The following is a 26,131-nucleotide window of genomic DNA, read 5'->3' as shown; positions in this document are numbered from 1 at the left end:
CCTAAACGATATCTTAACCGCCATCGATAAGAAACATTACTGTGCAGCCGTATTCATTGATCTGGCCAAGGCTTTCGACTCTGTCAATCACCACATCCTCATCGGCAGACTCGACAGCCTTGGTTTCTCAAATAATTGCCTCGCCTGGTTCACCAACTACTTCTCTGATAGAGTTCAGTGTGTCAAATCGGAGGGTCTGCTGTCCGGACCTCTGGCAGTCTCTATGGGGGTGCCACAGGGTTCAATTCTTGGACCGACTCTCTTCTCTGTATACATCAATGAGGTCGCTCTTGCTGCTGGTGAATCCCTGATCCACCTCTACGCAGACGACACCATTCTGTATACTTCCGGCCCTTCTTTGGACACTGTGTTAACAACCCTCCAGGCAAGCTTCAATGCCATACAACTCTCCTTCCGTGGCCTCCAATTGCTCTTAAATACAAGTAAAACTAAATGCATGCTCTTCAGCCGATCGCTACCTGCACCTACCAGCCTGTCCAACATCACTACTCTGGACGGCTCTGACTTAGAATACGTGGACAACTACAAATACTTAGGTGTCTGGTTAGACTGTAAACTCTCCTTCCAGACCCATATCAAACATCTCCAATCCAAAGTTAAATCTCGAATTGGCTTCCTATTTCGCAACAAAGCATCCTTCACTCATGCTGCCAAACATACCCTTGTAAAACTGACCATCCTACCAGTCCTCGACTTTGGCGATGTCATTTACAAAATAGCCTCCAATACCCTACTCAACAAATTGGATGCAGTCTATCACAGTGCAATCCGTTTTATCACCAAAGCCCCATATACTACCCACCATTGCGACCTGTACGCTCTCGTTGGCTGGCCCTCGCTTCATACTCGTCGCCAAACCCACTGGCTCCATGTCATCTACAAGACCCTGCTAGGTAAAGTCCCCCTTATCTCAGCTCGCTGGTCACCATAGCATCTCCCACCTGTAGCACACGCTCCAGCAGGTATATCTCTCTAGTCACCCCCAAAACCAATTCTTTCTTTGGCCGCCTCTCCTTCCAGTTCTCTGCTGCCAATGACTGGAACGAACTACAAAAATCTCTGAAACTGGAAACACTTATCTCCCTCACTAGCTTTAAGCACCAACTGTCAGAGCAGCTCACAGATTACTGCACCTGTACATAGCCCACCTATAATTTAGCCCAAACAACTACCTCTTTCCCAACTGTATTTAATTTTTATTTATTTATTTATTTTGCTCCTTTGCACCCCATTATTTTTATTTCTACTTTGCACATTCTTCCATTGCAAAACTACCATTCCAGTGTTTTACTTGCTATATTGTATTTACTTTGCCACCATGGCCTTTTTTGCCTTTACCTCCCTTCTCACCTCATTTGCTCACATTGTATATAGACTTGTTTATACTGTATTATTGACTGTATGTTTGTTTTACTCCATGTGTAACTCTGTGTCGTTGTATATGTCGAACTGCTTTGCTTTATCTTGGCCAGGTCGCAATTGTAAATGAGAACTTGTTCTCAACTTGCCTACCTGGTTAAATAAAGGTAAAATAAAAATAAAATAAAAAATCAGTGCAAACTTTACAAATACACCGATGCCATCTAGTGGCCAAAATCTAAATTCCTCTTGGGCTGGAATAATACATTATTGCCTTTCTCTTGCATTTCAAAGATGAAGGTACAAATAATATATAAAAGAACGGTTGGTTTATTCTTTGTATTATCTTTTACCAGATCTATTGTGTTATATTCTACTACATCCCTTTCACATTTCCATAAACTTCAATGTGTTTCCTTTCAAATCATACCAAGAATATGCATATCCTTGCTTCTGGGCCTGAGCTACAGGTGTGGGTATGTCATTTTAGGAGAACATTTAAATAAAGGGGCTAATTCTTAAGAGATTTTAAGCCATTTTGCCACAATGTTGGTAGTATGCTTGGGGTCATTATCCATTTGGAAGACACATTTGCAACCAAGCTCAAGACTGTTGTCTTGAGATGTTGCTACAATATATCCACATAATCTTCCTTCCTCGTGATGCCATCTATTTTGTGAAGTGCACCAGTCCCTCATGCAGCACAGCACCCCCACAACAAGATGCTGCCACCCCCGTGCTTCACAGTTGGGATGGTGTTCTTCGGCTTGCAAGCCTACCCCATTTTCCTCCAAACATAACGATGGTCATTGTGGCTGAATTTTTTCATTTTTGTATCATCAGACCAGAGGACATTTCTCCAAAAAGTACAATCTTTGTCCCCATGTGCAGTTGCAAACTGTAGTCTGTTTTTTTTACAGTGGTTTTGGAGTAGTGGCTTCTTCCATGCTGAGCGGTCGATATAGGACTCGTTTTACTGTTTTTATAGATACTTTTGTACTTGTTTCCTCCAGTATCTTCACAAGGTCCACACTCATTTTTTTCTGTTCTGGGATTGATTTGCACTTTTCGCATCAAATTACACTCATTTCTAGGACACTGAACGCGTCTCCTTCCTGAGCTGTATGATGGCTGCGTGGTCCCATGGTGTTTATACTTGCGTACTATTGTTTGTACAGATGAACATGGTACCTTCAGGCATTTGTAAATTGCCCCCAAGGATGAAACAGACTTGTGTAGGTCTACAATTTTTTTTCTGGGGTCTTGGCTGATTTCTTTAGATTTTTCCATGATTTCAAGCGAAGAGGCACTGCATTTGAAGGTAGGCCTTGAAATACATCCACAGGTACACCTCCAATTGACTCAAATTATATCGATTAGCATATCAGAAGCTTCTAAAGCCAAGACACCATTTTCCGGAAATTTCCAAGGTGTTTAATTCACAGTCAACTTAGTGTTTGTAAACTTCTGACCCACCGGAATGGTGATACAGTGAATTATAAGTGAAATAATCTGTCTGTAAACAATTGTTGGAAAAATTACTTGTCATGCACAAAGTAGATGTCCTAACCGACTTGCCAAAACTATAGTTTGTTATCAATCTACACACAATACCTTACAAAGTGAAAACAGGTTTTTAGAAATTTTAGCAAAAAATACAATTTAAAATAAAAACAGAAATACCTTATTTACATAAGAATACAGACCCTATGCTATGGACTCGAAATTGAGCTCAGCTGCATCCTGTTTCCAATGATTATCCATGAGATGTTTCTACAACTTGATTGGAGTCCACCTGTGGTAAATTCCATTAACTGGACATGATTTGGAAAAGAACATGCCCGTCTATACAAGGTCCCACTGTTGACAGTGCATGTCAGAGCAAAAACCAAGCCATGAGGTCAACGAAATTGTCAGTAGAGAGCCGAGGCAGCATTTTGTTGAGGCACAGATTTATGGAAAGTTACCAAAAAATGTCTGGGGCAGTGAAGGTCACCAAGAACACAGTGGCCTCCATCATTCTTATAAGGAAGAAGTTTGGAACCACCAAGACTCACCAAGATGGCTGCTGTGCCAAACTGTGTAATCGGGGGCGAAGGGCCTTCGTCAGGGAGGCGACCAAGCAGACGATTGTCACCGACAGAGCTCCAGAGTTCCTCTGTGGAGATGGGAGAACCTTCCAGAAGGACAGCTATCTCTGCAGCACTCCACCAATCAGGCCTTTGTGGTAGAGTGGCCAGATGGAAGCCACTTCTCAGTAAAAGGCACATGACAACGTGCTTGGATTCTCTGGACTCAAGGACTCAGACCATGAGAAACAAGATTCTCTAGTCTGATGAAACCAAGATTGAACTCTTTGCCCTGAATGGCAAGCATCACGCTTGGAGGAAAACTGGCACCATCACCATCAATAGCTGTACAGCGACACTCCCCATCCAACCTGACAGAACTTGAGAAGAATGGGAGAAACTCCCCAAATGTGACCCGTTTCAGGAAACTAGGCGTATGTCGCAAGTCACGACTTCACAGGAGAGCCATTTTAACGTTTATTTTTTATTTTTTATCAAAATGTGTTTTTTAACAGAAAGGCCTTCTGGAATATGTGAACTTTCATGTGCCTTAATAACAAACGTGTATGTCATCTGTTAAACCTTTTTGGGATAGGGGGCAGCATTTTCACTTTTGGATGAATAGCGTGCCCAAAGTGAACTGGCTCCTACTCTGTCCCAGATGCTAATATATGCATATTATTATTAGTATTGGATAGAAAACACTCTGAAGTTTCTAAAACTGTTTGAATGATGTCTGTGACTATAACAGAACTCATATGGCAGGTGAAAACGTGAGAAAAATCCAACCAGGAAGTGGGACATCTGAGGTTTGTAGTTTTTCAAAGCTTGGCCTACCGAATACACATTGAGATATGGATGAGGTTGCACTTCCTAGGGCTTCCACTAGATGTCAACCGTCTTTAGAAACTGGTTTGAGGATTCTACTATAAAGGAGGGGCTCATGAGAGCTCTTTTAGTCAGTGGTCTGGCAGAGAGCCTTGGTCTCATGACGCGCGCTCCTGACAGAGTTACTTCTCGTTCCAGTGCTTTTCTGAAGACAAAGCAATTCTCCGGTTGGAACATTATTGATGTTTTATGTTAAAAACATCCTAAAGATGGATTCCATACATCGTTTGACATGTTTCTAAAGGACTGTAACAGAATGTTTTGAGTTTTTATCTGGATGAAGTGCCTGCGCCTCATGAAGATGGATTACTGGGCTGAACACGCTAACAAGAAGTGCCTATTTGGACATAAATGATGGAACTTTATGGAACATATCAGTCATTTATTGTCGAACTGGGATTCCTGGGAATGCCTTCTGATGAAGATCATCAAAGGTAAGTGAATATTTATGGTGTTTCTAACTTTGTTGATTCCAAAATGGCGGATATTCCTCTGGCTGTTTTGGGTTCTGAGCGCCGTTCTCAGATTATGCTTTTTCCATAAAGTGTTTTTGAAATCTGACACAGCGGTTGCATTAAGGTGAAGTCTATCTTTAATTCTGTGAATAACACTTGTATCTTTTATCAATGTTTATTACGAATATTTCTGCAAAATCACCGGATGTTTTGGAATCAAAACATTACTGCACGTAAGGCGCCAATTTAAACGGAGATTTAAGCCACAAAAAAAGTCAGCAACCTTCCCACTAGCCATGATTGGCTGAGATAATGACGGGACATGCCGTGAAAGGAGTTTGGATTGGTCTGCCATATAGAATGCTTCTGTCTATTTAAGCTGGTCAGTAAATGTATCGTGTAGTGTAGCTGCATAAGTGTTGCTCTCCACATTCTGGAGGATCAAGTTTTGAAATGAGTGGAATTAGAGTATGATGGCGAAAGAGATGGAGAAAACATCCGTCTCCTGATTACATCTTCAAACTAAGGGCAACAGTGGCATGGCATCCGTGACAGGGAGATGCGTCCATTATGCATGATGATATACAGGTAAAATAGTCTATTGTTAGCTAGCTACATTTTCAGATATTACAAGTTTCTTATTTTGACAAAAAGTGGTTTAATTTCAAGCTAAAGTGTACTGTTAGATAGCTAATGTTAGCTGGCTGACTCCTTAGGTGTCGTTATTAACCCTATCCCAGAGCTGTTTGCTTTGCCAGTTAGAGCCTAATGTTAGCTAGCTAACATTGAACCTGGTTGGTTAGCTCCCAGCTTCTTCATGCAGAGTAGTAACGACATGATTTGGCATCCACTGGCATTTTCTACAAGAAATCTGCATCCTGAAATAAAAGCTTCTCCCAAGTGGGTGTGACATCTATTTCCTTTGCCAGCTGCCCTGTTGGTTGGATTCCACCTGGCGATCTGCTCACCATCTGCCCTGACCTGTCTCCCCCTGTCTGGGTCAGGTACCCCCACCACACTCTCCCCTCTACCGAGCTTTCGCTCGCCTCCAGCACACACACACAATGGCCAGCCCCAAGTCAATATATATATTTTATATTATTCTTGTGCATTTTGCTATTTTGCTATTTGCCTCATGACTCCTGCATGCTGTGTTGACTATGAACGTTGTTGTTTACCCTACCGTGGGACAGACTGTTTGTTCCCACACTCGGGACTCTGACTCTCTATTTGTTACATGTACTTTTGGCCTCCCATCCTATTCTAGCCACCTCTCACCGGCTTTGTATTCATGTTACCTGATGAAATTGCTGTACAATACGATCTTGTTGCCATCTAATGCACAATCAAATGTCATAAATCAGCACTGCAGAGCTCTCCCTGTCCTCTGCCGTGCCTTGATTGTATTACTGTTGATCATATATGGAAATGTGCATGTACACCCTGGCCCATCTACTGTTGCTAACCCCATTTCTGACTTGTGCTTCGATATCTGCTTCACTGATTTCTGTTCTTGTAAAGCATGGGTTTTCACATTAACACTAGAAGCTTAATACCTAAAATGGATAAATTGAAAGTGTGGGTTCACAGCTTCAATCCAGATGTGTTGGTAATTACTGAGACATGGTTACGGAAGAGTGTTTTTAAAACTGATGTTAACCTTTCTGGTTATAACCTTTTTCGGCAAGACATCTTCCAAATGTGTGGAAGTGGCAATCTTTACCAAGGATCACCGTCAGTGCTCGGTGTTCTCTACCAAGTCTGTCCTCAAACAATTAGATTTTCTGGTTTTAAGCATTAAACTTTTAAATAGCTCTTTGTTGGCTGTTGCTGGGTGCTATTGCCCTCCATCAGCACTGGCCTGTACCCTAACTGCCCTAAGCTCTCTCCTGGCCCCTTACACTAAGTCTGAATTTGTCCTGCTGGGTGACCTAAACTGGGACATGCTTAACTTTTATGGCTGGGGGCAGTATTGAGTAGCTTGGGTGAATAAGTTGCCTAAAGTAAACGGCCTGCTCCTCAGTCTCAGTCTCTAATATATGCATTTTATTATTAGTATTGGATAGACAACACTCTAAAGTTTCTAAAACTGTTTGAATGATGTCTGTGAGTATAACAGAACTCATATTGGCAGGCAAAATCCTGAGTTGAAATCAAAACAGGAAGTCCGAAATCTGAGCTTTGTACAGTATGTATTCACCAGATTCCCCAATGAAATCCCCTTGAGATATGAATGATGTTGCACTGCCTAGGGGTTCCACTAGATGTCAACCATCAACAGAAATTATAATGAGACTTCTATGATGTTGTGGGAGTGAATGATAGCAGAATTCAGCCATTGTTTATTCCTCGTGGTAGTCACTTGCGTTCCATTGCTCACGAAGACAAGAAGGAGTACTCCGGTTGGAACTTTATTGAAGCTATATGTTAAAAACATCCTAATGATTGATTCTGTACTTAGTTTGAAATGTTTCTTCGACCGGTAATATCACTTTTTGAAGTTTTTGTCTGACCAGACTTAGCGTTTGGATATGTATACCAAACTCGCTAACAAAAGAAAGTATAAATAACGGACATTTTCGAACAAAACAAACATTTATTGTGGACCTGGGATTCCTGGAGTGCTTTCTGATGTAGATCATTAAAGTTAAGGGAATATTTATCAAGTCATTTCTTGTTTATGTTGACGCCATCTTTGTGGATGTGGTGTTTTTACTTTTGAGCGCCATCTCAGATTATTGCATGGGTTTCTTTTTCCGTAAAGTTTAAAAAAAATCTGACACAGCGGTTGCATTAAGGAGAGGTATATCTATAATTCCATGTGTATAACTTGTATTATCATCTACATTTATGATGAGTATTTCTGTTGAATGATGTGGCTATGCAAAATCACTGGATGTTTTTGGAACTAGTGAATCTAATACGCCAATGTAAACTCAGATTTTCTGATATAAATATTAACTTTATCAAACAAAACATGCATGTATTGTGTAACATGAAGTCCTATAAGTGTCATCTGATGAAGATTATCAAAGGTTAGTGATTCATTTTTATCTCTATGTGCTTTTTCTCTCTCTCTCTTTGGCTGGTAAAATTGGCTGTGTATTTTAGTGAGTTGTTGGTGACCTAACATAATCGTTTGTGGTGCTTTCCCCGTAAATCCTATTTGAAATCGGACACTGTGGTGGGATTAACAACAAGACTACCTTAAACTATATAAAATACATGTATGTTTGAGGAATTTTAATTATGAGATTTCTGTTCTTTTGAATATGGCGCCCTGTACTAACACTGGTTGTTATATCGCTCCCGGTAACGGGATCTCAGTCATAAGAAGTTAAACCACCTGACCAAGTCCTAAAGCAATGGGACTCCTTAAATCATTCTCAGATTATTACCAATCCCACAAGGTATGACTACAAACACACTTGCTAAAAAACTTTAATGAGCAAGCCTTCCTTCATGACTTAGCCTCTGTAAAATGGTACAGAATCAGCTTGATCCCCTCTGTCAAACTCTTGGACCTTCTTTTTGTAGATTTTCAGTGATATTGTAAAAAAAATGTAGGGATTGGCGTCCCGTCAATGGGACAGTTGTAAATCATAAAGCGCCTTATTTCAAGATTGCAGATTTTAGAGAAACAACAGATGTCAGTACATATAAGTGTGTTATAATGGCTGAAAGCTTAAATTCTTGTTAATATATTTGCGTTGTCCAATTTAAAGTAGCTATTACTGTTTAAAAAATGGCATGCTATTGTTTGAGGAGAGGTCCTAACAACAAAGCACTTTTTTCACAGTGATAGGTTTGATACATTCACCTCTGATGGTGAAATGTGTACTTACATAATGAAATCTTGCTTGGATTTATCATCCAAAGGGTCCCAGAGATAACATGAAGTGTCGTTTTGTTAGATAAAATAATTTTTCATATCCTAAAAAGGTCCATATAGCATGCACGATCGATTTTGTATTTCCACTCGTTCAATTTGCAAAGAAAGGAATCTGTGAAAATCTAACACTAAATTCTGTTTCAACGAGTCAAATCACATTCATATGTATTCCTCAGAGATCCTAGAACGTAACAAGACTTCACAATATCATTAGGGGTGTAATATATTCTATAGGACACCATATTTGGTCAGAGACTGCCGCCTTCATGGCACGCCGATGATGCAGGTGGTCTTCGCTTGAACCACTGTCACTTTGTCAAATAAGCACCAATCGGGATCAAACAAAGCTAGCTAGATAACCAATGAGCTGGGCTTTACGGGGAGTATCCGGAAACCCTGTGTCTGTCGCAAAATGTAGGTGCTAACCTTTTGCGACAGCATGCCTTTTCCTTTCTCACAACAATTGTACAAATATTCAGAGTTATGAAAACTGGTTGTTTTGCAAATGTTGAACTTTTAATATGGCTACTAATACTGGAAAAGCTAAATAAAAGTCCAATATTCTTGCAGAAAAATGTAATATGAATGCCACTGTCTCCTTCACAATTTTCCCATATGTACCTGGGTGACTTCACACTAAATGTCATGGAGAACTCTCATACTTCAAGTTATCCGTCTAAAACTTTGCACATAAACTGCTACCGTCTTGTGGACACCATCGGAATTACAACCTGAATGATGGCTTGAACTGGGACCTTTCACTTGCATTTCAAATATGGTGGTAGAAAATAGTTTTTTTTCTTTGTATTTTCTTCTACCAGATCTATTGTGTTATATTCTCCTACATTCAATTCACATTTCCACAAACGTCAAAGTGTTTCCTTTCAAATGGTACCAAGAACATTCATATCCGTGCTTCAGGGACTGAGCTACATGCAGTTAGATTTAGTATGTCATTTTAAGCAAAAATTGAAAAAAGGGGGCTATCCCTAAGAAGATCGATTTTATTAAGTCAGGATTCTTATTTGACTCAGCCATGCCTCCTTGCCCAACCAACATGTCCTCGTCTCCCACCCCTTGTAATGCGACTAGCCCTGACGCTTCTCACTCTTTTTCCCCTGCCCCGCTGCAAACGTTCTCCATGCAAGCGGTCATTGAGTCCGAGGTGCTGAAGGAGCTCCTGAAACTTGACCCCCAAAAAACATCTGGCTCAGATGGTTTAGACCCTTTCTTCTTTAAGGTTGCTGCTCCTATCATCGCCAAGCCTATCGCCAACCTTTTTAACCTGTCTTTCCTTTCTGGGGAGGTTCCCATTGCTTGGAAGGCAGCCATGGTTCATCCTTTATTTAAAGGGGGAGATCAGCTGATCCTAACTGTTATAGGCCTATTTCTATTTTGCCCTGTTTATCAGAAGTGTTGGAAAAACTTGTCAATAATCAACTGACTGGCTTTCTTGATGGCTGGCTTTCTTGATGTCTTGATGTCCTCAGTGATGCCACCATTGCCCTTGATTCTAAGAAATATTTTTTAAATATATTTTTTTATTGACTTGGCCAAAGCTTTTGATGCGGTCGACCATTCCATTCTTGTGGGCTGGCTAAAGTTTATTGGTGTCTCTGAGTGGTCTTTGGCCTGGTTTGCTAACTACCTCTCTCGAGTGCAGTGTATAAAGTCAGAACATCTGCTGTCTCTGCCACTGCTTGTCACCAAGGGAGTACCCTATAGCTCGGTCCTAGGCCCCAAGCTCTTCACAATTTACATCAACAACATAGCTCAGGCAGTAGGAAGCTCTCATCCATTTATATGCAGATTATACAGTCATATACTTAGCTGTCCCCTCCCCGAATTTTGTGTTAAAACCACTCTGGGATATGTGGGACGCACCTGGCCAAAAGCCAGGGAAAATGCAGAGCGCCAAATTCAAATAAATTACTATAAAAATCTAACTTTCATTAAATCACACATGCAAGAGAGCAAAATAAAGCTACACTTGTTGTGAATCCAGCCAACATGTCAGATTTCAAAAAGGCTTTTCGGCAAAAGCAAACAATGCTATTATCTGAGGATAGCACCTCCGTAAACAAAGAGAGAAACCATATTTCAACCCTGCAGGCGCGACACAAAACGTAGAAATAAAATATAATTCATGCCTTACCTTTGACGAGCTTCTTTTGTTGGCACTCCAATATGTCCCATAAACATCACAAATGGTCCTTTTGTTCGATTAATTGCGTCGATATATATCCAAAATATCAATTTATTTGGAGCGTTTGATCCAGAAAAATGCCGGTTCCAACTTGTGCAACGTGACTACAAAATATCTCAAAAGTTACCTGTAAACTTTTCCAAAGCATTTGAAGATGGCCGTACTTCTTCATTACAAAAAGGAGAAACCTCAACCAATTTCAAAAGACTGTTGACATCCAGTGGAAGCGATAGGAACTACAAGAAGGTCCCTTAGAAATCTGGATTCCCAATGAAAATCCATTGAAAAGAGGGTGACCTTAAAAAAATATATCTGAATGATTTGTCCTCGGGGTTTCGACTGCTAAATATGTTTTGTTATACTCACAGACATGATTCAAACTGTTTTAGAAACGTGTGTTATCTATCCAAATCTACTAATGATATGCATATCTTATCTTCTGGGGATGAGTAGCAGGCAGTTGGATTTGGGCATGCCTTTCATCCGGACGTGAAAATACTGCCCCCTGTCACCAAGAAGTTAAACTCTCTACAACAAAGCTTTCTTAGTGTCCAACAAGCTTTCTCTTCCCTTAACCTTGTTCTGAACACCTTCAAAACAAAGTTAATGTGGTTTAGTAAGAAGAATGCTCCTATCACCACAGGTGTGATTACTACCTCTGAGGGTTTAGAGCTTGAGGTCATTACCTCATACAAGTACTTGTGAGTATGGCCAGATGGTACACTGTCCTTCTTTCAGCACATATCAAAGCTGCAGGCTAAAGTTAAATCTAGGCTTGGTTTCCTTTATCGTAATCTCTCCTTTTTCACCCCAGTTGCCAAAATAACCCTGATTCCGATTACCATCCTGCCCATGCTAGACTACGGAGACATAATTTATAGATCGGGCTGGTAAAGGTGCTCAAGAGCGGCTAGATGTTCTTTACCATTCGGCTATCAGATTTTCCACCAATGCTCTAAAGGTCACATCACTGCACACACTGCACTCTCTCTTACTAAAAATTGTGGCTGCTTTGCGTGATGTAAGGTTGTCTCTACCTTCTTGCCCTTTGTGCTATTGTCTGTGCCCAATAATGTTTGTACCATGTTTTGTGCTACTACCATGTTGTGTTGCTACCATGTTGTTGTCATGTTGTATGGTACCATGCTGTGTTGTCATGTGTTGCTGGCTTGCTTATGTTGTCGTCTTAGGTCTCTCCTTATGTAGTGTTGCGTTGTCTCTCTTGTCATGATATGTGTTTTGTCCTATTTATATATCTATTTATATAGTATCCCCGCCCCCACAGGAGGCCTTTTGCCATTTGGGAGGCCGTCATTGTAAATAAGAATTTGTTCTTAATTGACTTACCCAAAATATGTTAATTGTTGTTTAACTAGCTAACATTATCTGGCTGGCTCATTAGCTAACATTGTGTGATGTGTGTGTGATCTTACATGTTGTTTACCTAGCTAGGTTAATCGTTTACCTAACTAGTTAGCTACATGTCTAAAGCTAAAGTGTACTAAAGTGTAGCTTGCTAGCTAACGTTAGCTTGCTGTCTCCTGAACTGACGTTGTTATTCACATCCCAGAGATGTTTGCTTTGCTAGTTAGAGCCTATTGTTAGTTAGCTAACATCAAACCTAGTTGGTTAGCTCCCAGCATATTCATGCAGGGTAGTAACAACATGATTTGGCACTCTGTGCCATGTGTTAATATGTTAATTGTTGTTTAACTAGCTAACATTATCTGGCTGGCTCGTTAGCTAACGTTACGTGATGTGTGTGATCTTACACATTGTTTACCTAGCTAGGTTCATTGTTTACCTAGCTACATGTCTTAAGGAGAGGGGTACAACACCCATTGAATATGGCCAGTGTCAGTAAATGACTGCAAAAAAAAGCGTAATGAAATTGATGCCTGCAGAGCTGGTTAGGCTGTTTTCATGTTATCCATAGGTAAACAAATCATCCACCAAAGCGTCAAGTGTGCACTCTGAACACTCCGAGAGCAAATCGAGATGGGTGGGGCTAAAGAGGGTGTGAATAATGCTGAGTGGGTGTAAACAAAGAAGATCTCTTCACTAGATACCAAAACATTGAAAGGCCGTTTTCTCAAAAGTGAGTTTACAAGTTTATCAACTTTCAAAGCAGAATTACTTTCTCATTGGTCCTCAAAAATGCAGTGTATGACATACCAATTTGTAGCTCTGAGTCTCTACTTTTATCCAATGTAAAAAACACCATTTCTAATTTTGCTACATAAGACCGAATCCAGGTTGTGAGTCACAAATACAGTTGTGCCCAAGACTTGAGGCTGTAATCGCTGCTAAAGTTGCTTCAACAAAGTACTGAGTAAATAGTTATGAATATGTGATATTTAAGTTTTTTATTTTTAAAACATTTTTCAAAAATGTCAAAAAACTGTTTTTTCTTCATCATTATGGGGTATTGTCTGTAGGTTGATGAGATACTTAATTTAAAAAAAATCTATTTTAGAATAAGGCTGTAACATAACAAAATGTGGAAAAAGTCAAGGATTCCGAATACTGTCCGACTGCGCTGTATATACACGTTACATGGCCAAAAGTATGTGGACATCCCTTCAACTTACTAGAATTCAGCTGCACCCATTGCAGCTGAACACGGCCATACAATCTCAATAAAATAAACACGGCCATGAAATCTCAATAAAATAAACATTGGCAGTAGAATGGCCCATACTGAAGAGTTCAGTGACTTTCAATGTGGCACCATCATAGGATGCCACCTTTCCAAATAGTCAGTTTGTCAAATTTCTGCCCTGCAAGAGCTTCCCCAGTTACCTGTAAGTGCTGTTATTGTGAAGTGGAAACATCTAGGAGCAACAACGGCTCACCAGCAAAGTGGTAGGCCACACAAGCTTGACTGGCCTGCACAGAGCCCTGACCTCAGCCCCATTGAACACCTTTGGGATGATTTGGAACTCCAACTGCGGTCCAGGCCTAATTGCCCAACATCAGTGCCCGACCTCACTAAAACATTCAAAGGCCATTTTCTTAAAAGTGAGTTTACAAGTGTATCAACTTTCAAAGCAGAATTACTTTCCCATTGTTCCTCAGAAATGCAGTGTATGATATACAATTTTGTAGCTCTGAGTCTCTAGTAATGTTCTTGTGGCTGAATGGAAGCATGTCCCCGCAGCAATGTTTCAACATCTAGTGGAAATCCTTCCCAGAAGAGTGAAGGCTGTTATAGCAGCAAAGGAGTGACCAACTCCATATTAATGCTCATGATTTTGGAATGAGATGTTCGACGAGCAGGTGTCCATACGTTTGGTCATGTAGTATACATGTCAGTACATACTGTACACACAACAAGTAGGTGACATGGGGAGAGGCGTTGTGCAGTGGAATGTTGCTTTCCAATGTTTTTGGAAACCAGGTTTGCTGTTCACTATATAAGATGGATGGGAGTTCCATGCACTTATGGCTGTATAATACTATACATTTCCTTGAATTTGTTCTGGACCTGGGGACTGTGAAAAGACCCCTGGTGGCATGTCTGGTGGGGTAAGTGTGTGTGTCATTGCTGTGTGTAAGTTGACTATGCAAACAATTTGGAATTTCCAACACATTAATGTTTCTTATAAAAACAAGAAGTGACAGAGTCAGTCTTTCCTCAACTCTTAGCAAAGAGAGACTGGCATGCATCTGGCCGTGATTGGGAGTCCCATAGGGCAGTGCACAATTGACCCAGCGTCGTCTGGGTTTGGCCAGGGTAGGCCGTCATTGTAAATAAGAATTTGTTCTTAACTGACTTGCCTAATTAAATAAAGGTTAAATTAAAAAATGTAAATTAAAAAAATATTTGCCCTCTGATTACAATGAAGAGAAAGACATGTGGGGCTGTTCTAGGCCATCTGCAGCTTAACTAGGTCATTATTTTTAGCACACGACCATATGACTGGACAATAATCAAAATAAGATCAAATTACACCCTGTAGGATGGGCTTCGTGGAGTGTGGTGTAAAAAAAGCAGAGCATCTCTTTATTATGGACAGACCACTCCCCATTTTTACTACCATTGAATCCATATGTTTTGACCATGACAGTTTACAATCTACAGTAACACCAAGTAATTTAGTCTCAACTTGTTCAACGGCCACACCATTCATTACCAAATTCAGGTTTAGAACTTATGGAATGATTTGTACCAAATACAATGCTCTTAGTTTTAGAGATGTTCAGGACCAGTTTATTACTGGCCACCCATTCCAAATAAGACTGCAACTTCTTGTTAAGGGTTTCAGTGACTTCATTAGCTGTGGTTGCTGATGTGTATATAGTTGAATCATCAGCATACATGGACCTACATGCTTTGTTTAATGGTTTGAAAAAGCATGCGATCAAATGGAGCTTTGGACATCATTGATGATGTACTTCTGATAAAGTGATACACGCATTTGCACACTGCTTCGAAGTTAGCTGCTTAGAGATTTGACGCATACCTCGGAGTTCCGGTATCAAACGTAACATCACTAGTTATTGGTGTTGGGTTATTGAGATATGACCCAGCAGGTCAAATCAGAAGACTGGAGGCGTAGTTTAGTAGGGGCATGGCTTTGAGATAGTTATCTTTAGCCACCCCGGAGAGTAAATGTCAGGCTTATAGAAGTGTATGAGTTTCCTAAACGCTTATGCAATTCCCATTGTTGGGAGGCAATAAGGTGGTATAACTTGTTATAATATGTAATAATGATATTGTTCTCGAAAAAAAAATGTGTTTTTTTTGGTTTGGATAATGTAAACTTAACATGAACAGGAATGACATTTACTCTCACAGGTAATAATAGTCATTTTTGAATTTTCCCTTAAAAGACTTCCGCATGCTTCAGTTCGGCTAGTGCCTAGCTCAGCAAACATGGACCTACATGCTTTGTTTAATGGTTTGAAGAAGCATGCGATCAAATGGAGCTTTGGACGTCATTGATGATGTACTTCTGATAAAGTGATACACGCATCAGCACACTGCATCAGCACACAGCTAACTTCGAAGCAGTGTGCTGATGCGTGTATCACTTTATCAGAAGTACACCATCAATGACGTCCAAAGCTCCATTTGATCCTTTTTCAAACCATTAAACAAAGCATGTAGGTGACTTTGCAATGCAATTGTTCATCTAACTGGGATGTTTGGTGCAGTATTTCTTAAGTGAATGACAACAAACACTTAAATCAAGAATCCTGACTTTGGTTTCCAATGGACGGCTTGCTGTGTACACAAACAGCTAAAAAAAAACATTGGCGATGGCCAAAAGAACAAAAATGTCCTAAATTGGCATCATAATTTAAACACAAACTGTTCCGAGCTGTTTCGGATGGGATGCATGCGGATGCCTTTAGATGAAAGTAAAGTAGTGATGGCACTCAGGGCAGAATGTTTTTGTGTAGGCCACAAAAACTAAGTGGAACAGGTTTTTGCAATCATTTTGATGCATTGTGGTGCATTTTCACAACTTTTAGCACAAAAATCTAAACTGATCACCACAATGGCTAATTTTTCAAAACTCTTAATTACATTTTTCTATGGACTCAGTACAACAAATTAATTCACAAAATTTACTCCACAAAGTACTTTCAATTTGCATGCGTATTCAAGTATGTGCTTTTCACAGTGCACAATCATATGCTGTGGCTGTAAATACTACATTGTGATCCTCCAGCCAGTGTGCTTCAATAGGACAAAGTTGAAAGGGTTATTATGTACAATAATTAGAAATTATGGTGTCGTGTACAATGTACAACCTGTTTTGTATATAACAGTGTATTCCACACATTATCTGAATTTCATTGATACACAGTAAGCTGATGATTGTTGTCAAGCAGAGAGACCGTTTTCAAGTCACATAGAAAAGGTGATCTTGTACAATGTTTCATTATTGCAATACACAAACTGTTGCCTATTGCTTTACAATACCCTTATTTATGAGGATTTGTTCTATTTATGTACTGTATAAGGATACGGAACCTGTAAGTCATATTTCTCAACATGTTCACAACCTTACTTGGATACAAATGATAGAAAATGTGGTTTACAGTGAACTTGAAAAAGTGCAGCATGTGATGTTCTGGACAAATACTAGATGGGAAAGTATGTTACCTTCTACTATTCCTTCAATTAAGCCGTTCAAAAAGATCTGTTTTGAAAATTGTATCTTGTATTTTTGCTATTGGATTTAAATATTAGTTAAAATGACTAAACATTATCTGATGAATTGGCGACTTAACAAAATGTTTGCATGGAATTAAAAAAAAGATTTTGCATGAATGACTCAGGGGTGAAAGATGCTTTAATCTCCAACGAATGCACAATCAAAGGTTCTTAACATAAGATAGGGGGCATTACACGTGTTATCAGTTTAGAGTTTTATACTTAGATTTGAAAAATGCACCAAAGTCACAGATAAAAACAGATATAGTATTGTCTTTTCATTCTTGACTTAATCTAGTCTATCAATTAAATCTCCAACTCCAATCATGGAGATATAGGGTGTGCAGGCTTTTGTTGCAGTCGTTTTGTGTTGGGGGGGGCAAGAGTCAGTCTGTTTTATCTGGAGTATTTCTCCTGTCTTGTCCTGTGTGAATTTGAGTATTCTCTCTCTCTCTATCCCTCCCGGAGGACCTGATCCCTGGGACCATGCCTTAGGACTACCTGGCCTGATGACTCCTTGCTGTCTCCAGTCCACCTGGTCATGATGCTGCTCCAGTTTCAACTGTTCTGCCTGCGGCTATGGAACCCTGACCTGTTCACCAGACGTGCTACCTTGTCCCGGACCTGCTGTTTTCGACTAAATCTCTACCGCACCTGCTATCTCTAACTCTGAATGCTCGGCTATGAAAAGCCAACTGACATTTACTCATGAGGTGCTGACTTGTTGCACACACTACAACCACTGTGATTATTATTATTATTTGATCCTGCTGGTTATCTATGAACGTTTGAACATCTTGGCCATGTACTGTTATAATCTCAACTCGGCACAGCGAGAAGAGGACTGGCCACCCTTCAGAGCCTAGTTTCTTCCTAGGTTCCTGCTTTTCTAGGGAGTTTTTCCTAGCCACGGTACTTCTACATCTGCATTGCTTGCTGTTTGGAGTTTTAGGCTGGGTTTCTGTATAGCACTTTGTGACATCGGCTGATGTAAAAAGGGCTTTATAAATACATTTGATTGATTGTTCCTGCTCAACACTGACACATCCAATTCAGCAACTTATCATGCAATTAGACTGGACAAGATGAGTTGAAATAGGTGTGTTAGTGCTACATTGAAACAAAAGCTTGCACACCCTGTTGGAGACCGGTGTGCTACATCATCCGTCTAAATTGAAAATGTAATCCTTCACGCTTCCACTGCCTTTCAACTCCCAGTCATGTGGCATCACAATTGAGCACCACTCATGGCCCGATTGCGACACTCCTGAGGCCTATAGCACACCGGCTATCAAACTCAGCCACACTCAAACAGCACCCCGGCTCACTCACTGCTGCAACATTAGATCATATAATTGTGAGACTAATGCCTCAGGTGGGCTGTCATGGGTTTTGCTCACAGGTAATACGGCGGCTCGCAAATCTTAATTACGTTCCCTGTCTTATTGCGTGGGGGAGAGATGGTGGCTGGCCCACTCCACTCTTATGCATGGCCCACTCCACTCTTAGAAACAAGGGTTCCAAAAGGGTTCTTCGGCGGGCCCCATAGGAGAACTATTCTTCGCTCCAGGAAGAAACCTTCTGGGTTCCACGTAGAATCCTCTGTGGAAAGGGTCCTACATGGAACCCAAAAGGGTTATATGTGGAACCAATAGGGGTTCTTCAAAGGTTTCTCCTTTCAGGACAGCTGAAGGACCCTTTTAGGTTCTAGATAGCTTTTTCTAAGAGTATGGCTTCGCAGCGGCTCCGAGCCTGGCAAACACTTTCCTCTTTCAGGACGGATGAGTTGAGGAGCGACAGCCACAAGGATTAGTGCAGCTGTCAAGGTCTGATGGTGCGGTGACAATTTAATCGTGGAACTGGATCCTCACAGAAAGAATGGGGAAAAGAAGCAAAGAAGAAGAAAAAGTGAAGATGTCTTCATTAATATAATTAATATCAGATCCTGTTAATACCTGTCAGGGGCTCCTGGATCCCTCTGTGTGAGTGTGTCTGTTTCTGTGCATGCAAGTGTGTGTGTGTGTGTGTGCATGCATGCCTGTGTGTTTGTGTGTTATATCTATTTCCCTGTCATTTGTCATCACCGTTGTTGTTAGTGGGTTTTAAAACAGAAAACTATTTATTCACTAAATATTCAGAATGTCTTTTACTCTCTTTACTACTATAAGTTCAAACTATTTTGAAAAATGTAAGACAAAATTAGTGTGAATGTTGAATCTTTGTAAATTTATGTGTAAAATAAAACATGTACAGCCTCCCACACCAAGATCCATTCACATATAAATGTAGTCACACACACACATACACACACACCAAGATATTTAGGATTGTATTGGCCAACAGAATCGTATACCCATTTGTCTCTCCATAGTAGATTTCAGTGTATTCATTGGAATAGCAACATAGTGCTCACCCTAAAAATATAAGATCAAAATGCATTGACAGTGTGCTGTATCGAAAGCACAATCCCATACAGCACTGCTGTCTCCTGTAGGTGTCAGTATATTCAGTTAGAATCCCTCATGAATTCAATGAGAAGATAGAAATTTAAGAATGTTCCGTTATGGTGCCCTAATACACTTTGACAACTGCTTATGAATCAATCGAATATGCATATTTTCAATCTATTATTTAATTTGAGACTTATTCATTTAAATTATGTTGGGATTATTTTAATGATGTGCAATTTATCACATATAAAAACAGACATGAATGGATAACAGAATAGAGGCATATTTCAAAATCAAAGAGTGCATTGCTCCATGAAACGGGAGTTTCGTACAACAGCAAGCACAGTTTTAATGTTGAATACTGAGACTTTTGTCAGCATGTCGTAGCATGCTTGTGTGTGTGTGTGTGTGTGTGTGTGTGTGTGTGTGTGTGAATGTATGCGCGCACATGCGTTCTCTGTTGTTGGTCTGACAGCCTAATGAGAAGAGAGAGGTTACCATAGCAATGGTAAGGAAAGAACTACCTTATGCTGTTGTGTGTCTTGAGGATTTGACATATACACCGAGAACAGTAAACCCGTGATCCAGTGTAGCTCATTTGGTAAAGCATGGCGCCAAGGTTGTGGATTTAATTCCCACTGGGGACCAGTACGAAAAAAAAGTCAAATGTAAATTCCTCATATTTAACACAATGAAGCAAGCCAGTAGAGTGAGCCAGACAACCTAGGAGGCAGACTGATAGATCTGCAATCCCAATGAATGTCCGTCGCTTCAACGTAATACCTTCCCCAACCACCTGACAGGTCAATTATTCAATTGTTGACAGTTATTACGAGCACACCAACACTGCTCGCGTTGCATGCTCGAGCGTTGCAAAAATAAATGTAAATATACATGTTATTCAATTATTGCCCCCACATGTTTTGCATTGTTGCCAAAAAGTTCAATCTTGGTTTCATCTGACCAGAGCACCTTCTTCCACATGTTTGGTGTGTCTTCCAGGTGGCTTGTGGCAAACTTTAAACAACACTTTTTATGGATATCTTTAAGAAATGGCTTTCTTCTTGCCACTCTTCCATAAAGGCCAGATTTGTGCAATATACAACCGATTGTTGTCCTATGGACAGAGTCTCCCACCTCAGCTGTAGATCTCTGCAGTTCATCCAGAGTGATCATGGGCCTCTTGGCTGCATCTCTGATCAGTCTTCTCCTTGTATGAGCTGAAAGTTTAGAGGGACGGCCAGGTCTTGGTAGATTTGCAGTGGTCTGATACTCCTTCCATTTCAGTATTATCGCTTGCACAGTGCTCCTTGGGATGTTTAAAGCTTGGGAAATCTTTTTGTATCCAAATCCGGCTTTAAACTTCTTCACAACAGTATCTCGGACCTGCCTGGTGTGTTCCTTGTTCTTCATGATGGTCTCTGCGCTTTTAACGGACCTCTGAGACTATCACAGTGCAGGTGCATTTATACGGAGACTTGATTACACACAGGTTTATCATCATTAGTCATTTAGGTCAACATTGGATCATTCAGAGATCCTCACTGAACTTATGGAGAGTTTGCTGCACTGAAAGTAAAGGGGCTGAATAATTTTGCACGCCCAACTTTTCAGTTTTGATTTGTTAAAAAAGTTTGAAATATCCAATAAATGTTGTTCCACTTCATGATTGTGTCCCACTTGTTGTTGATTCCTCACAAAAAAATACAGTTTTATATCTTTGTTTGAAGCCTGAAATGTGGCAAAAGGTCGCAAAGTTCAAGGGGGCCGAATTCTTTCGCAAGGCACTGTACCTAGTTGAATGCAAAAGAATAAGAGCATCTGCTGAATGGTCAAAATGTAAAAACGAACACTTGCAAAGCATGCTGGGTATTATTTGAATTCGTTTTGCCCCCAAACAAGTATGGTCCAGAACAGAGCAAATCTGAACCAATCATAGACTTCTAGGCTGGTTCATGAGTTTGAACAGCATAGTACAGTACGGCACAGTCCAGTACATTAGAGTACAGTACAGTTTAGTTCAGTAGAATAGAGTACATTCGAGTAAACCATACTCTACTGTACTAATCTATACTTTATTGTACGGTAATGTACTCTGTTCTACTGTACTGTATTGTGCTGTCCAAACTTGTGAATCATCGACGTCTAAGTTTGGGCCAAATCAAGGCCGGACCGGACAAAATCTGAACCAATTATAGACGTCTATGATTGTTTCAGATTTGGTCTGGACCGGACTAAAATTATACATCTGTGGACCAGACCACACCAAAAAAAGAAGACGACCAGTACCAAAAAAAGATGTCCAAAAGACGGGTCCGTGCTTATTGGGGAAGAGAAGCGAAGAGGAGAGAAGAGAATAGGCTCCACTTTGCCACAACAAGGAAGATGTGTCTGATGCATAGAATATAATGCAATTGTATTGGGTGACAGTATACATGTTTCCTTTTTAATTATGTCAATGTATTGCACTGCTATGTGTGTTTTAAATGTGCTTTTATGTTCCTAACACAACATTGAAGTTAGGTATAATTTAACTATATAGTTGTGCATTTGTCGTGCCACCAGGTCACCCAATATCCATATCCTTCTTTAATATCCTTCTTTAATACATAAAGAAGTCGACCGAAACATCTTCTGAAATAAGCAATGACAAGTTTAGCGGTGCTATGCCAGAATGTAAACTGCCAGAGCCCGGCGTGGTATATGGCTGGAAAAACGTACATCAATCCAGGGATGGAATATGTTTGCTGTACTCCTAATTATCCCGAAATGTTGAATGGTGAATCAAGATGATTGGAATTCTGCTACTTTTTATTTAAATTGCTGTTTTCCCCAGCATGCTATGCTAGCTAATACTATAGCAGCCCATTGGATACCATGAAAATGTGACAGGTAGCATTGGGGTGAGTAGCCACCGGAAGTGTTGTCGAATCCAATGGGATACTTTAGAATTAGCTAGCCTAGTATGCTGACGAAAATGGCAGTTTAACCCTCTACTGCACATCGTTGCACTCGTGCAACAGAAAACCTTTTGGCCACTATATAATTATATATATATATATTTATCCTATAAATGACAATATGCAACGACATGTAACAATCCTGTAAACAATCAAATGAGGTACAGAAGTTGGTATGATGTATGAGTTGGGGTAGGAACCTTCTTCCAGGAAGCAGAGCAACGTGAGCACATGGTGTGAGTGAAAGGTAAGATACATTTAATTATTTAGCATGTTTATATAGAGATAACTTGACAATAAAACGTATGTACTTTTGTAGGAATCTCTAATGAAGCATATTTGATAGGTTTTGAAGATATTTAGTGTATATTAAAAAAATGTAGTTTTATTTTTGTTGCCTCAGGGCAGCGTTGTGCAGTTAGGCTACTTGTCAGGGCAATTTCATGCATTGGTCAATGTTTTTGCCAACATATCCACTGACATTCACAGGCAATGGACAGGGCTAAAGGAGCCTAATTGAGCAGTGAGGACAGTGAGCTTGAGGACAGTGACAGCGAGGAAGAATGGACGCCAGAATCATTTCCTTTTATGAAAAGAGTGCTTGTTTCTGCTATATTTGACTTAATAAATGTTCTGAAAATATCTGATTTTCCTTGGTGTTTTAGTACCCGTATGGTACAGCATTTCCATGAGGCAAAAAAAACAACGTATTTGTGGGGTAGAAAATATTTTTTTTAATTATTACTACATTATCAGAAAGCTTAAATCTTCAAAACATTTGTTATGAAAAAAAGTATGTGTGCAGTACCCGGTTAAGTAAAAACTAGCAGTATCAATTTGGATAATGGGATAATTATGAGTACAGCGCCATCTCCCGTCCCTGGATTGAGGTATGTTTTCCTCACAATCTCTTGCGCCTGCTCCGCGGTGTCCTGATCACTGCAGCCTGCCATTCAAACCTTACAGGTAATATGTAATTATTGCAACCGTAAGGTCTGAATCTTCAGGCTAGGACAAGTTAGACACAATGAACTAATACAGACACAGACACACTGAGAGACTCACCTGCAGTGTCTGTGCACTCCTGCTACTGTCTCAATGATGGAGCACTCGCCCTCGTTGAGGCAGAAGGCCAGGTCCTTGTCATCGATGCAAGGCTTGAAGACCTCTGAACGCAGACTAGGGGATGTGGGGGCCACTGTTAGAAAGAGAGATGTCACAGAGACACCATTATTGAAGAACCATTTTCTTTGGGTAACATATAAACATATAAACTTCAGAATCACGGCAAAAAAAACATTTGTTTACCAAGAAAGAAAGATGACAGAGGGATAGAGATGTGTCAAAATGACCTGGATTACTACTTGATTTGGCTTATTGTATAAACAGTAAGGATTTTTGATGCTTTTGCCAAATATCTTGGCTCTATGATCGTGGCCTATATCATCATACATACAGCTTCCATTCACACTGACAAGGCTACTCAGGAGCTTGCGGTGCTAACTTGATATAAATAATATTCAGGAGCAGGTGTCATGACACGGGGGTTCAGGTTCAATAGGCTACCAGAGCGGAGCTAAGTAAACACTGCTGTCTCTCCGCTCCTTCCTGTTAATCATCAACAGTGATGACATCATCTACAGTAAGGTGAGGTACAGATACACCACGTTACACATTTGTTGAATGGGAATTAATTATTTGTACTCTGATGAGGCTTTGTTATAAAGATTATCAGAATAATTCAAAAGTTTGATGTATAGTACATAACAAATATGGATAGTGTGGAAAAAAGGTGTTTTGGTTACAATTGACAAAAGGGTGAAGGAGGTTGATAGATAAATATAGGCCTACAAATTGAACAAATCACACATTACCTATCGACATCATTCATCCATGTTATTTTAACATGTTATTTGTTGCAGGTTCTCTTATATTTTAGATAGTATTGAAAGCACCTGCTTTGATTTGTAATTGGGTAAGAATAAATGGCTGTGGCATGACATTTTTCACCTCCATGTGCTGCTCTTTCATTCTGACCCTGCACAAGCCCTGCTCTGCTTTGCACACACACTGCTCTGTCTGTTGACTGAGCCATGGCCGCTATGCACAGCCACTGCAATGCAGGTATTCCCCCGCAAAAAAGACAGTTAGCCATGTTTGCACACACACACACACACACACCAAGGTTGGGATCAATTCTGAATTGAGTTGTGAATTGCTCTTGAATTAATGTAGAATTTAATTCAATGAAATTCAAATTGCTTATTTATTCTACACACCATAGAAATGTTTATTTTGACATCACGTATGGTTACCAATAACATGTAGCAGAACGTTCAAACATTTCATTTGTAAAACATATTTTCCTACAACAATCAAGTATTTTTGTAGTGGTCTGGAAATATTATAAGATCATGTTGTGGGTTGTCTATAATAATTAATAATTCCTTAATGTTTTTAAATATCAGAAAAAATACATTTCCCAAAATGTATTAGATCAAACACTGCAGTATGGAAGGGAACAATCTAACATCTCATGACAAAACTAAATACTGTTTGACATCTTTGAAATGGTATATGTAATTATTTGCATTAATAAGTGAGTGGCATATCCTTTTGATAAAATATTTGTCAAATGAATTAGACTGATATTTCACGTCTCAGTTTAATTGGTTTGAATTGCATTAAATTAAATTATACTTTCTTCAATTCCTTCAATTCAAATTCAATTAAAGATCTTCTTCCTGTGGGGTGTGGACAATTCAAATTAAATTCAAATTCATTGTTGGATTGACCCCAACCATGACACACACATGCACACACACACACACACGTCTTGTTTCTGGTGAATTTTGAAGGGAAAACACATCCAATACTTTCCTCTTAATTGGGTTAATATATCCCAACCACAAATGATATCCCAATCATTTCTTAATTATTTTCAACAGTTGGTCTAGCTCTAACAGTTCAGAAAGTAATCACGCTTGACAATTTGTTTATAGAACGACTGTGAGAAAGTTAGTTCTGGGGTGCATTCAGTTTGATTTAACATTTGCTACAGTGTTCCTCCTTTAAAAGTTGCGTCATACTGCAGCACACCTTGCGGGCTGCTGCAGCATTCTATGGCACGTTACTTCATTTTCAGCCATTTTTTATGTTAATGCAAGTTACTGCTGGTTCGACCACTCGAGGGCAACTTTGAGAAGCATTTGATAGTCTCCCATATTGGCATTACTAGAGAAATTTAAACCTTTTTTGTAATAACATAGTACATGGGATTGATTTTAAGAAATTTGGCTTAATTAATTTGATTAATATTATGGTGTTTCTCTTCTGAGAAAAGTGAAAAAGGAAACCCTCGGGGAATGGAAAATATTATAGTAACGGTTTTCTTCTGGTGAAAGAGAGGCGGACCAAAATGCAGCGTGGTTATCTTTATACATCTTTAATGAAAGATGAAAATAGAACAATATACAAAACAAGAAACGTGAAAAACCGGAACAGCCCTATCTGGTGCAACAAACACAAAGACAGGAAACAACCACCCACAAAACCCAACACAAAACAGGATACCTAAATATGGTTCCCAATCAGAGACAATGACTAACACCTGCCTCTGATTGAGAACCATATCAGGCCAAACATAGAAATAGACAAACTAG

General features: G+C 39.9%; 1 protein-coding gene across 1 annotated transcript in view; it reads right to left on the bottom strand.

The window, feature by feature from the left end:
* The window catches only part of nrg3b (neuregulin 3b), a 414,103-nt gene that overhangs the window by 187,547 nt on the left and 200,425 nt on the right, over positions 1-26,131 (bottom strand). Inside the window, exon 2 of the mRNA XM_024386324.2 lies at positions 23,535-23,667. Within this exon, the coding sequence (XP_024242092.2) occupies positions 23,535-23,667 (133 nt within the window). The remainder of the gene's footprint in view (positions 1-23,534; positions 23,668-26,131) is intronic.

This window comes from Oncorhynchus tshawytscha, linkage group LG24, assembly GCF_018296145.1.
Source record: "Oncorhynchus tshawytscha isolate Ot180627B linkage group LG24, Otsh_v2.0, whole genome shotgun sequence".
Classification (NCBI taxonomy): domain Eukaryota; kingdom Metazoa; phylum Chordata; class Actinopteri; order Salmoniformes; family Salmonidae; genus Oncorhynchus; species Oncorhynchus tshawytscha.
Note: the sequence above shows the minus strand (reverse complement) of the source record. Positions and strands in the feature narration are given on the sequence as shown.